At 35.8% G+C, this 12,853-nt stretch overlaps 1 protein-coding gene across 3 annotated transcripts; it reads left to right on the top strand.

The window, feature by feature from the left end:
• The first annotated feature begins 6,130 nt into the window (after nucleotides 1-6,130).
• Nucleotides 6,131-12,852, top strand: LOC113335375 (F-box/LRR-repeat protein At3g59200-like). Of its 3 annotated transcripts, none has more exons than XM_026581435.1 (3): nucleotides 6,131-6,788; nucleotides 8,959-9,993; nucleotides 12,741-12,852. In XM_026581435.1, exons 2-3 carry the CDS (start codon nucleotides 9,073-9,075, stop codon nucleotides 12,828-12,830), a joined length of 1,011 nt encoding a protein of 336 aa, XP_026437220.1. In that variant the 5' UTR covers nucleotides 6,131-6,788; nucleotides 8,959-9,072; the 3' UTR covers nucleotides 12,831-12,852. The 3 variants fall into 3 exon arrangements, with proteins under 3 accessions (XP_026437220.1, XP_026437222.1, XP_026437221.1); XM_026581437.1 differs by having other exon boundaries at nucleotides 6,131-6,747; XM_026581436.1 differs by lacking the exon at nucleotides 6,131-6,788 and adding an exon at nucleotides 7,890-8,780.
• The last annotated feature ends 1 nt before the right edge of the window (nucleotide 12,853 follows it).

The raw sequence follows: 12,853 nt of genomic DNA on the forward strand, positions 1-12,853 counted from the left end.
GGTAATTCTCTACCTTATTTGCCAGTTTTACAGCGTATCCAATCTGATAATGGGTCTGAATTTTTGTCCACTGAATTTCAGTCTTGGGTTAATGATAATGGCATCCATCATCAACGCAGCTGTGTCCATACTCCACAGCAAAATGGCATAGTCGAACGCAAACATCGACATTTGCTTTCTGTTGCACGTGCTCTTCGTTTCCAAGCAAATTTGCCAATCTGTTACTGGGGTGAATGTATTCTTACATCTGCATATCTTATTAATAAGATGCCAACTCCGGTTCTTTCAAAACGATCTCCTCATGAGGTACTGCTAGGTACTTCTCCTAATTATCGTAATCTTCGAGTTTTTGGTTGTCTCTGCTATGCTCGAAATGCTCACATTCGAACCAAATTTGATTCTCGTGCTAAACCGGGTATTTTTCTTGGCTATCCATATCATCATAAAGGTTTTATCATATTGGATTTAGATACCAAATCTACTTATATCTCCCGTGATGTCGTTTTTCATGAACATGTTTTTCCTTTTAAAGATGCTCACCTTGTCACTCCTGATTTTTTTAAACCTGCACCTTCAGAGGACACTTACTTTGATGGTCCTCCTATTTGCTCCTCGCAGTTTCCAACAGTCACGCCTGTTGCTTCTTTACCTGCTGCTGACCACCAGTTGCATTCTTCACATGTCAGTTCTTCTCAGTTCGTACAGCCTGTATTCTCAGATGTTATTCCTGCATCTGACTCTAATACTGCATCATCTTTGCCCTCGTCTACTGACACTTCCATTCATAATTCTTCTTTGCCTTCTACTGATCCTGCGCCTGCTGCTCCTTTGCGCAGATCCACTCGAGCACATCACCGGCCAAGCCACTTGAAGGATTTTATATGTTCGGTAACACCGAGTTCATCTCGTTCTTCTCATCCTCTGACAAATTTTATTTCTTTTAATCAATTTACTCCACAACATCGTGCATTCCTCTCATCTGTCATCACTAACGATATCCCCCGCTCTTTTACGGAAGCTATTAAAAATCCAAATTGGAAAGCTGCCATCGTCAACGAGCATACTGCCCTTCACAACAACGATACATTCACTCTCACTACTCTCCCACCTGGCAAGACGGCTGTTGGCTGCAAATGGGTATTTAAAATTAAATACCGTTCAGATGGCACGATTGAACGCTACAAAGCACGTCTCGTAGCTAAAGGTTACACACAACAGGAAGGTATTGATTACCACGACACTTTTGCTCCTGTTGCTAAACTTGTTACTGTTCGTGTTTTATTATCTATAGCCTCTATTCATAATTGGCCTCTTCATCAACTTGATGTTAATAATGCTTTTCTTCAAGGTGATCTTGTTGAGGATATTTATATGAAACTTCCTCCTGGATTTCAGAAAAAGGGGGACGATCGTGTTTATAAGCTCAATAAGTCCATATATGGACTTAAACAAGCCTCTCGCCAATGGTTTGCTAAATTTTCCACTGCCCTGCTTAATGCAGGTTTTGTTCAATCTCGTGCAGATTATTCTCTTTTCACTTTTCATTCTGGCATGGTCTCTATTTATGTTCTAGTTTACGTTGACGATATTATCATCACAGGTAACAATGATTCTGCTATACGTAGTCTCAAACGTACCCTAGAATCTCAATTTTCCTTAAAGAATCTTGGTCGTCTCCAATATTTCTTGGGCATTGAAGTATCCAGATCTCCCAAGGGTATTCTTTTGTGTCAACGCAAATATATTCTTGACATTGTTGATGATTCTGGTCTCTTAGGTTCCAAGGTTTCTCCCTCTCCAATGGAACAACATCTTAAACTCCTTCCTTCCTCTGGTGACCCTCTACCTGATCCTAGTATTTATCGTCGCCTAATAGGTCGACTTCTTTATCTTCAAGTAACTCGTCCTGACATTACTTTTTCTGTCAATTACTTGAGTCAATTTATGCAACACCCATGTTCTGGTCACTTGGATGCTGCCCATCGTGTAGTTCGTTACCTTAAGGGTACTGTTAATCATGGACTTTTTCTTTCTGCCTCCAGTACTTTATCTCTTGCAGGATATACCGACTCTGATTGGGCAGGTTTCCCTACTACTCGTCGATCTACCACAGGGTATTTTACAATGCTGGGAAATAGTCTCATTTCTTGGAAATCCAAGAAACAACCAACTGTTTCCCAATCTTCTGCTGAGGCAGAATATCGGGCTCTCGCCAAGCTAACATCCGAACTGCAATGGTTACACTATTTGTTCACTGATCTTCGTATCCAAATTTCGACACCCATTCCAATTTATTGCGATAATCAAGCTGCCATCCATATCTCTGAAAATCCAGTTTTTCATGAACGGACGAAACATATTGAAATCGACTGTTATTTTGTTCGTGAGAAACTTCTCTCTGGTCTCATTAAACCATTATATATTCCGTCTGCGGCACAATTGGCAGATATTTTCACCAAGCCACTTGGGGTGGATTCTTTTCGACGTCTTGTCAGCAAGTTGGGCATTTGTACAGACTCTCCCCATGCTCCAACTTGAGGGGGGGTATTAGACGTATACAAGCCATGTATAGTTTCAGCAATTGTGATGGCACGAGCTGCACCTGCTATCCAAGTTTTTAGGAGTATAGTCCAACTTTGTTGTATCCAAATCTGTTGTAATCCGAGTCATATGTATTCTCAGTTATTGTATGAAGTCTTGTAACAACCCTGTAAACTAGCTCTATCAGTTAGATTAGGTTTTGAATCATTCCCTTGTAACTTATATAAATACTGAATGAAAGGACTCGTCTCTGCAGTTGTGTGAGACCATAAACATACTTCTTTAAAATCTTTGAGATTCCATTACTGATACTGCTGTAGAAAGTGCCAATGCGGTCCATGTTCTATTAGAGTGCATGATCTAATTTGTCCTTTATACTTCCGTTCCTTTGTATTTTTTGATTTGTTTACAATCTTTCTTTTCATTTGTCTAAAATTCAAGGGACCGTAGATAAATGATTTACAGAAGCAGTTAATGTAATTTTTCCAACAAATGCTAACATACACATACACTACAGCACGTGAACCAAACCATATTATATAGTAGTCTTTGTTTCTCTTTGGTTTATGCACTTGTGATATTCACAGAGGCATATTTGGGATCATTTGCTCTCTACGAGCAACCACAGTCGACGAACAAAACCAAAAAATTGGACTAGATATCAACCACTATGGAACGGACTAAAGATCAAAAACTAGACTAAAACCAAACCATATTTGGTCTTTAGTTTGGTTTTGGTGGAGCGTAAATTAGGACTACGCCAGAAATGAGACGCAAATCTTACTTGCGTTCGATGTGGGGCGGAATTTAGGACTACATTCGAAATTCAGGCGCAGATTAAAGTTGCGCCCATATGGAGTGAAGCCTAGACATCAGGCTCAGTTTAAAGTTGCGCCCCACCTCAAGCGTTAGCATATCATTACGCTCCACCAAATTTACTCCTCCACCATAACGTCGCACCACGGACTAAATCCATTCCTTTTAGTTTTTTTTTTGGGTTTTACTCTTTAGTTATGGTCGCACCACTGCAGTTGCTCTAATACAATTAGCACCTCATAAAGGCTAGCTAGAACATAAAGGCTAGCTAGAATTATGGCCGTCAACTTGACAATAATTTGGGATCAATTTTATGAGTACCATGTTATAGTGACCTTGGCACGATTACATATTTAGATTTTCATTACCATCCGGAAGACATTCTTTATGTAACCTGATATAGGGGCAAAGATTTTTATTAGAGGGGCTAAACCTAATAGGATAAAAAGGGTCATTACATGGTAATTTCAAGTGCCCCTTATAAAAAAAACTGAAACTGACTAATTAACCCTTACATAGTTTAGTGTTGATAATCTACTTCGATGTTAATTATTAAGTTCCACTTCAATTAACTCTAAATCCAAACAAAATCAGATTTTAGAGTTTCAAAAAAAAAGAAAAAGTTGGGAGGAGAAGGTCAATCTCAAACAATAGAAGAAATTAACCAACAAAGTGAAGAACCGGGGCCTGAAAATGACCAGATATACTTCTAAATTAGTCTCATATAGTTTTTTTTTGCTCAAAGTTATCTAAAATATGTAAAAAATTCAAACCGGGGCCTGAAAATGACCAGATATACTTCTAAATTAGTCTCATTTTAGTTACGGATCGTAAAATATGAACTACCAACCGTAACTGGTTAAATTTGAGGAAAACCCAATCGTAAAACCAGTTACGGTTCGTAAACTAAAATGGTTACCAACCGTAACAGTATTTATGGTTCATCTCGAATTTTAGTTATGAACCGTAATTGGTGACCTTTATGAACTCTGGGTTCCAAGGTTATTTACGGTTCGTAATTCTGGTATCGACATCAACCGTAAGTTCACTTACGGTTGGAAAGAAAAATGTAACTGAATAAAATTCTCAGATATAAGAACATACGGTTGGTAATTGAACTATTACCAACCGTAACAACACCATAATCTCCGGCTACTGTTCGTAATTGAGTTAAAATCAACCGTAACTCACATAAACCCAGAGATTTCAATTTCAATTTTCATCTAAAATCCTAATTTTTGATAGAAATTAAACTTAAATCGGACAAAATAAACTAAACCCTAACTGGATTTTTCACAACAAAGCTCATATAAGTCATTACACTACACTTGATAATTTTTCGAATCGCCGATCAATCGAAGACGATGAAATTTTCAGTTTTAATGGAGGTAACAGTTGATGGGAGGAGGGGAAGAGAAGAAAAAGGAAAACAGATTTTCAATTTAGCTTTGGTTTAGGTTAAAAAATGGGAAGGGCAATCTAGACAATTAACAATACCATTTGGACATCCCTAACCAACTAGAGGGACATTAGTATCCTGATTCAGCCCCTCTAACAAAACCTTTGCCCCTATAACATGTTATTTCTTTATTTAGATGGAAAGTATTTGTTATGGTTATGCTGGACCGGAAAATCACTGGTATATACTCGGGTGCAAGTTGAATATTGACGTCACTCAATTTGACCGAAGGATGGTAAAACAAAGCGAAAACAAAGAACATAAAAGTCACCGAAACACAAGTGTAAGAAGAATGTAAACCGAAATGCTATCTTGAGTTCTTCTTTATGCCCTACTCTTTGTCCAATCCGACGTGGTCAGAATGATGCGTCTAAAATCATGTATGTCTTTTTTTTTCTCTTTCTTCCTTGTACTTAGGCTACGTCCTATGGTGTGCTAATCTAATATGTAGATTGGCATCTAGGGAAACCTCCCAAGTCCTATGACAGTGCCAATCTAGCATATTAGATGCGCTGAATAATTCAACGCAAAATAGATTTAGGCTGCTAGGCTCAATCATTTAGCGAAAAGTAGATTTAGGTTGCGATGAATGGTTTAGCGCAACCATCTCAGCCGTCAGATCAAAAATAAATCTAGATGCGCTGAATCATTCTGAAAAAAAGTGATTTTGATTGCGCTGAACCATTCAACGCAACTATCTCGCCACTACATGTGAACAATTGCTAGGAGAGAGAACCACTGTTAACAAATAGACAATGCTTTTTATTGAACTGCAACACTTATTGGCTAATATAGCATAGCAGCTAAATCTAGCCCATTGGACTTAGTCTTACAGCTATCATCTCTCTTCTTTCCTCATAAAAACAGACCTTCCCTGTTGAAAAAATGTTAGATCATATTTGTATCTTTTACAATCCTAATTTAAATGAGAAGATCATCCTGATTGAAATTCATGGGACGACCAAATTGAAGAAATTGACAGTAAAGCTCATTAACCTTAGACTCCATGACACTTTTAGTTCACTGATTTTGGAAATCCAAATTTTGATTTCAGAATTTGTATGTGTGTTTATTAGACTTTACCTATGAATTTTTAAGATATAAGATGTAACTAGAGTCAAATTAAAAATATTAATACCCTCCAATTCAAGATCCCATACAGAATTTATTTGAGGTGCATATAAGGTTGATTAAGTATTCATTGATTTTAAGGGTTTAAATGCGGATTTGAAATAAGAGTTTGTTAGAAAAGAAGAAATAAAAGGTGGATCGTTAAATATTTCATAGTAAAACCTATATAAATTCATGAGTTTTGATATTTTCTTACGGAGTTTCTAAACTTGGGAGGTTGAGTTTATAAAACCAAGCATCATTTCAAATTTTATCTGAGATTTAAATGAAGATGAAAGAAGGTGGTGGTCGTTGCCGATTCAGAGGGTATCTGGAGATGCATAGTTTGATGATATTAAGTTAGTCTCTATTTACGGGTGGTGGTTCATGGTGTTATTGGTTCACCTTTCTGGGTCTATACTTGTTCAGATCTGATGATCTTGTTTGATAAATATTGTTAAAAATAATAACAAAAATGTAGAGTATCACGTGAAAAATAAGGAAGACGGAGGAAACTCAAGACCATAAAAAAGAGATGAGAGAATCACGTGATTCCTTTCCTTAATTACGTGGACATCATCTCTTTTCAACCTAAGATAGCCACGTCGGATTGGGCACAGAATAGGGCGTAAAGGAGGACTTAGAATACCATTAATTTCTGTATACATACTAAATGCAGTGTAAAACAATTGTTAAAAAAGAGTCGAATTTCAGAAACCTTTGACTATATATCATCATTGTTGTGAAGTATTTGATTATATACTTTCATCAATTTCCATAACATCAGAATTTACCTCAAAGTCACCATATCAGCTTATCAGGTAATAATTCTATCTGGATTATCACTATATTAGCTTATCAGGTAATTTCTGTCTGTGTTAATTTTAGTTTGAATGAAATTGTTTTTAAATCTAGGGCTTCTTGATGAAAATAATCTCAACGTTTGACATTTTTTACGTGATTCAATTCATGTGTTTCACTTTAGGTTGTACTATTTTACTAGGTTAAATTTGGTCTTGAGTGAATTTTATAAACAACATAGTCTGTGTGTAGGCGATTACGTAACTTTGTCATTTTCGTTAGTATAGTTCAAAAGATATTCGACATCCATCACATTTCTATGATATAATTAGATATGACATTAAATAATTCTTTACTTTTTAAAAAAATTTATCCAATTCTGATTCAGAAACATCAAAATCATACATGTAAAAAACTAAAAATATATAAATAAAAAATGAATATATTGTTCATTTACCGACAAATATATAACCTCGAAAAAAGAATTTTTTTCGATCTAAAGGGTCTGTTTGGGAGTTTGGAATTAGATAACATAGCCTAGGACAATGTATCTTAATATAATTTAATTTATGATAACCTTGAGAGTGATCAGTTTTAGTGTTGTTTGCCTAAAATTCTAGCCAGTTTTAGGTTAACTCTATTTGTGTTTAACACTCAATTCAGCAGTAGATTAACCTTGATATTGATCATTTTAAACTCAACTTGCATAAATTTATCATATATCGAGGTAAAATAGTAGGAACAAATGATAAAATCATCTTAAAATTTTTTAAACCGTCGAGTCTGTGACTCTATATATCCTAGGTTGGGAAATGGAAAGAACGAGTTTTTCGGAGAATACCATAAACCCAACTTTTTAGCCACCAAAAAATAATGATGGATTAACTATCCTTATCCCAACTTGGAATAAAACGTAAACAAACACGTTTGAATAGGGCTGAACATGGTTTCGGTTTTCCGTTGGAATCGGACCGAACCAAACCGATTAGGAAGAAACTGAACCAAACCATTTACTAATGGATTGGTTATGGTGTAGAAAGTGGAAAACCGATAGTGTTGGTTTTGGTTTGGTTTGACCTCTAAAACCGAACCAAAAACAATTGGAAAACCGATTAATTTTTATACTTAGTTTCCATCGTTGATTTAAAAGTATTAGATTTTATCCATGGATTTGGAGGATAAATAGAAACCCCAAATCTAATATTTCAGTATGATACTTTCTTCTTTCTCTTTCTCATTCTCTCAGTCGCCTCCCTTGTCCAACCTCAACTACGACAGTTACTGTTGCTACTGGAATTTCTTCTTCCCGTCTTCCTTCTTTCTTAAACATTTGAACTGTCAGTTTCAGGAAACTGACATAATTATCGGTTAACCGAAAACCACTGGGAAAAACCGAAACCGGCTGGAACCATTTGGAAACCGAACCAATGGTTAATGGTTTGGTTTGGTTTAGATTTTTAGAAACCGATAGTGTTGGTTTCGGTTTTGGTTTGGCTAGAAACCGAACCAAAACCGACCATGAACAGCCCTATGTTTGAACCATCTTTTTCTTGCGGTCCCAGTTCCCAAACACGACGAAAAGTTATACATTTATCCAGGTTAGACTCAGTCCCCAAACACGACCAAAAGTTATTCATTTATCCAGATTAGACTATATTGGAAGAGAAATACGTGGCAATTCGCAAGGAAGTGTGCGAGGCAAGAAAAAAGGGCTACGATTTCTTCTTCTTTTTTTACCATCGTTCTTATTTTGATCGGACCACGGTAAAAATGAAAAACCCAACTTACCGAGACACAAGTGTAAACGAAGTGTAGATACAAAATAAAGCATAAGTAAAGGATAAAATTTCCATTCTCTCTACTTTCATCATCGGTCCGGAGAAACTCTTCTTTTCACTCAGTTAAGCATCATCGCTCTGCGATTAGGGGTTTAACCAAAATGAAACCCTAGAGAAGCATCGCAGTAAAATCAGTGAAATATTCGATTTTCTAATTTAATTTCATTATCGCCATAGAACAATCTACCTCAGACGCTGTTACAATCCTCAAATCAGTTAATCTCTGTCTTGATTAATTTCTGTTTTGAATTGAATTTTTTTGAAATTAGGGGTTCTCAACATTAGAGATTGAATACTTGATTTCACTTTAGGTTGCACAATTATTTTTCTAGGTTAATTTTGGTCTTAATTTAGAACCTTAGTTCACTATAGGATTTATCTTTGTGGTTTTAGGTCGCACAAAACCATGGAAGAATCGGGAAGCTCGTCGATTGCTGACGATGAAGGTTTTGATAGAATCAGTAATTTACCGGAAGCTTTAATTCATCACATTATGTCTTTCCTTATATGAGATGTGTGGTTCAAACATGTGTTTTGTCGAAAAGGTGGAGGTATGTATGGCCTTCTGTTTCAAATTTAGTCTTCAGAGCCGATTCTTTCGGAGAACGTGGAGTGAAACAACTGAGGAAGTTTAGAAAGTTTGTTGATAAGGTACTTATGCTAAGAGGGCTTAATGATATACATAAGTTTCATCTTCATTGGGGGAATTGTCAGACAGATAAAATAATAAACGAACATCTGAATGCATGGGTACTTGTTGCGTTAAGATGTAATGTTCAAGACTTATCTATTCAAATTGATGGTGATGGGAACGGCCATTATGATCTGCAATTCAGGTTTCCACAATCACTGTTTAATTCTCAATCATTATCAAAGTTGGTCTTAGAAATGACTTGCAATTATGAATCACAAGTTATTCTTCCTGAATCAATTGATTTACCTAGACTCAAGTTTATGTCGCTTGGTTCGTTTTTTGTGGAGGATGGAGGTTCGATTAATAAACTTATCTCAAGCTGTCCAATTCTTGAATCGCTGATATTGAGAGATATTTGGATAGAAGATGGCTATGATATGAATGTTAATATTGAGTCTCATGAACTGAAGCACTTCGAGATTATCAATAATATTGACATTCTTGTTTGGTCCCATTATAACATGTCGAAGATTATCAAGTTATCGACTCCGAACTTGACATCATTCATCTGCAAAGATTACATGTTACAAGAGTATTGTCTAGAGAACGTTTCTTCTCTAATCACTGCTGATATTGAAATTGTCAGAGAAGGTGAATACGAAGCTCTTGAATATTATGATTTGGAGATTTCAGAAGAAGGGAAAGAAATATTGTATCCTAAGCGTACAATGGAATTCATTGAAGCATTTCTTAATGTAAAAGAGCTGACAATTTCATCACCTGGATTCGTTCAGGTATGTTTTCTTCCTAGCCGTATTGGTTGCAATTACTGTTTCTCTTTTTTCAACATAATACGGATAACCATTATAACATGATGATTTTCCTATTACGAAATCTCATTGTTAGTTTTCAATTTTTTCAAACCTTATTACATAATGGTAAACATGCACTTTGCTCATTACTCTTTCACTATTCTCAAGGAAATTGTTTTGAAGAGGCAGATTATTTTGTACTAATACTAATCTTAGTGATAGAAAAAAGCTTCTCATTAAGATGTGGTTGTTGGAATTTCAGCTCCATTAACCCTACAATTAAGACCTAAATATTGTGGAAAACAACCTTATGCTGAAACCAGACCTTGAACCTAGTATTAGCATACTCAACAACACAAGAAACCAGCACCATACATAGCACTACAGTACATATGATTCATACTTAAAACAGACCGAGTACAAGGAAATAGAAACACACACAAGAAACTTAACCTTTTCATGACTTATTATCAACTTCTATTTCCTCACCTTTCTTTATGATGGATGAAAACATGTCATATAAGCTGTCCAATGCTAGATAAGGTTAAGTCTTAGCATGACATGTCATATAAGCTAAATGACATGTCATGGTAAGACTTAACCTTATCTAGCATTAACCTTAAGTTAGTTTTTAGTGCATGATTACTACCATAAACATGCCTTAATGCGGATTAAGACTAATCCAACTTAACATTGTATAAACAAGAATAGTTTAACCAAATGGAGATTTGTTGCGCAAAACACAAAAAAGTCTAACAGTTGTTATTCACTGTTTGGACCCGTGTTCATCATAGATGTTGAGTGACCCCAGTTGTTAAGTCCATGGTTCGGATACATTTATTTTATTTTTATGATTAAGACCTGAGGGGCGAGTTTAAGACGTTTCTGTTTTGATAATTCGATTGATATGCGTCTTTTTAATTTTTTTAAAAAGCAAATGCTATGGATGATAGGTTTGTTGACCTGTACTAATAGTATGGTAGATAATTTTAGTCAGTGGAGTAGTACTGAATTTTTGGGTGATAATAAAGGATGTCTTTTCTGCTAGTTGAAGAACTCTTGTGTAATATGTGGTGCTGCTATATTGCAAGTCTTGAATTAGGCATCACTATCAACTGCCTAGGTAGCTAAATTTTATGATGGCACCTTGTGTTAGGTGGTCTGTTGTTTGGTAACTTTGTAAGGGTAATAAGAGATGATCAGTGGGATCCACTCTAGTATTAACAAACTTTGTCAACTGCGTCAGTCCTATGTTTTGCATGTGGGTTATATTTTTGGTTATTAGGCCGTCGTCTTTGTTGCTTGATTCTGTTATTCTGAGGTATGTCGCTTCGATAGCATTATCATTTTGGTGATATTAGTAAATCATTGAAGAGGTTTGTGTATGGATGTTTAAATTGTTCTCAATATGGATCAGAGAGAGAGACGGCTGGATGTTTTCCCATAAGGAATGGTAATAGAGTACCTATGGCCTTTGTAGTAACAGCCAACAGGGGATCTGTCCCAATGCTTATTCTTTTTAGGTTGTGAAGTTGCCACAGGTAAGAATTTCGTAGTGAATGATGGTCTGACTACTAGTGATATGAATCTTGAAAGAAGTCTTTTTTTCTGGGACAAGAGATTTAAAGCACACAAGTAAAACTTTCTTAAAATAATACTCGTTAAAATAATAATCTTTTTAAAATAATAAAATTATTTAGTCCCAATTAGGCTTGCACAAGTTAAATTTCTTCTCGCTAAAATAATAATCTCTCTAAAATAATAATTTTTTTCGGTCCCAAAGCTATTATTTTAAAGAAGTTTTACTGTATATTGAATCTTTATGTGTTAGAGATGATGACATATGATGCTATACTAGGAATGGATTGGGTGCCCTCTTGTTTTGGGTAACTTGATCATACCTATTAGAACAATCACATTTACAAAGCCTAATTAATTCGAGGTACAGAGGAGACTTCACCGCGAAGTTGTTTGTATTTGATTTCCTTAGGCAGATTGAGTCTAACGAGTAACCGATGAGAGTCAACTCATTCTGGAAATCCCAGTGGTAACTGGAGTTTTGCGCGATGTGTTTCAGGAGGTCCTTGATTTACTACTGAGTGGTCACACGGATACATGTATTGACTACTACTAGTAATTGGAACACATGTATTGACTACTACTAGTAATTGGAACACATGTATTACTACTAGTAATTGGAACACATGTATTGACTACTACTAGTAATTGGAACTTTGTTTCGTGACTCTCAAATTGCCATTCACTTGCACAAGAACCAGTTGTGTCATGAGAACACAAAGCACATTGATGTTAGATATCATTTTGTAATTGTCAAGAATGCAATTCAATATGGAAGAATAGCGAAAGGTCCTGTAACTGATTTACTACTGGAGTTTTGCGCGATGTACCCAGTTTCGACTGTGGATAAGAAAGAAAAGACAGCTAATTCAATGTGCTTACAATTAAGTGTTAGCGATGAGGAACATGTAAGGTTGGGATTGCAAGCCTGGAGAGAGTACTAGATTTTTGCAAGATTGGATATGTAATATTGGCTTCTTTAGTTTTTAGCTAAGGTGATTTTTACACGGCAAGTAAAGAGAGGTTATTTGAAATTTGTAAAGTAGATATCTAAAGTCAGTTGGTTAGTTTTGTTTGATTTAGTCTTTAATTCTTGACCTTCTTATGAATTTCCAATAGTTAATAGTATTATTTTTGTATCTCTTTTGTAGTCCAAAGGTCTGTGTTTTGGTAGGAATTTGAGAACAATGAAATGGTGTGTGTGTTGGTATCTCGGGCAGATTGGTGAATCCACGTCTTGAACAAATTATTTACATCAAGGTTA

Source organism: Papaver somniferum, unplaced genomic scaffold (genome assembly GCF_003573695.1).
Source record: "Papaver somniferum cultivar HN1 unplaced genomic scaffold, ASM357369v1 unplaced-scaffold_140, whole genome shotgun sequence".
Classification (NCBI taxonomy): Eukaryota; Viridiplantae; Streptophyta; class Magnoliopsida; order Ranunculales; family Papaveraceae; genus Papaver; species Papaver somniferum.

Coding starts and splice junctions, on each gene's coding strand:
- LOC113335375 (XM_026581435.1), top strand. CDS start 9,073: ATGAGATGTGTGGTTCAAACATGTGTTTTGTCGAAAAGGTGGAGGTAT. Junction 9,994..12,740: donor CATCACCTGGATTCGTTCAG/GTATGTTTTCTT, acceptor TCTCTTTTGTAG/TCCAAAGGTCTGTGTTTTGG.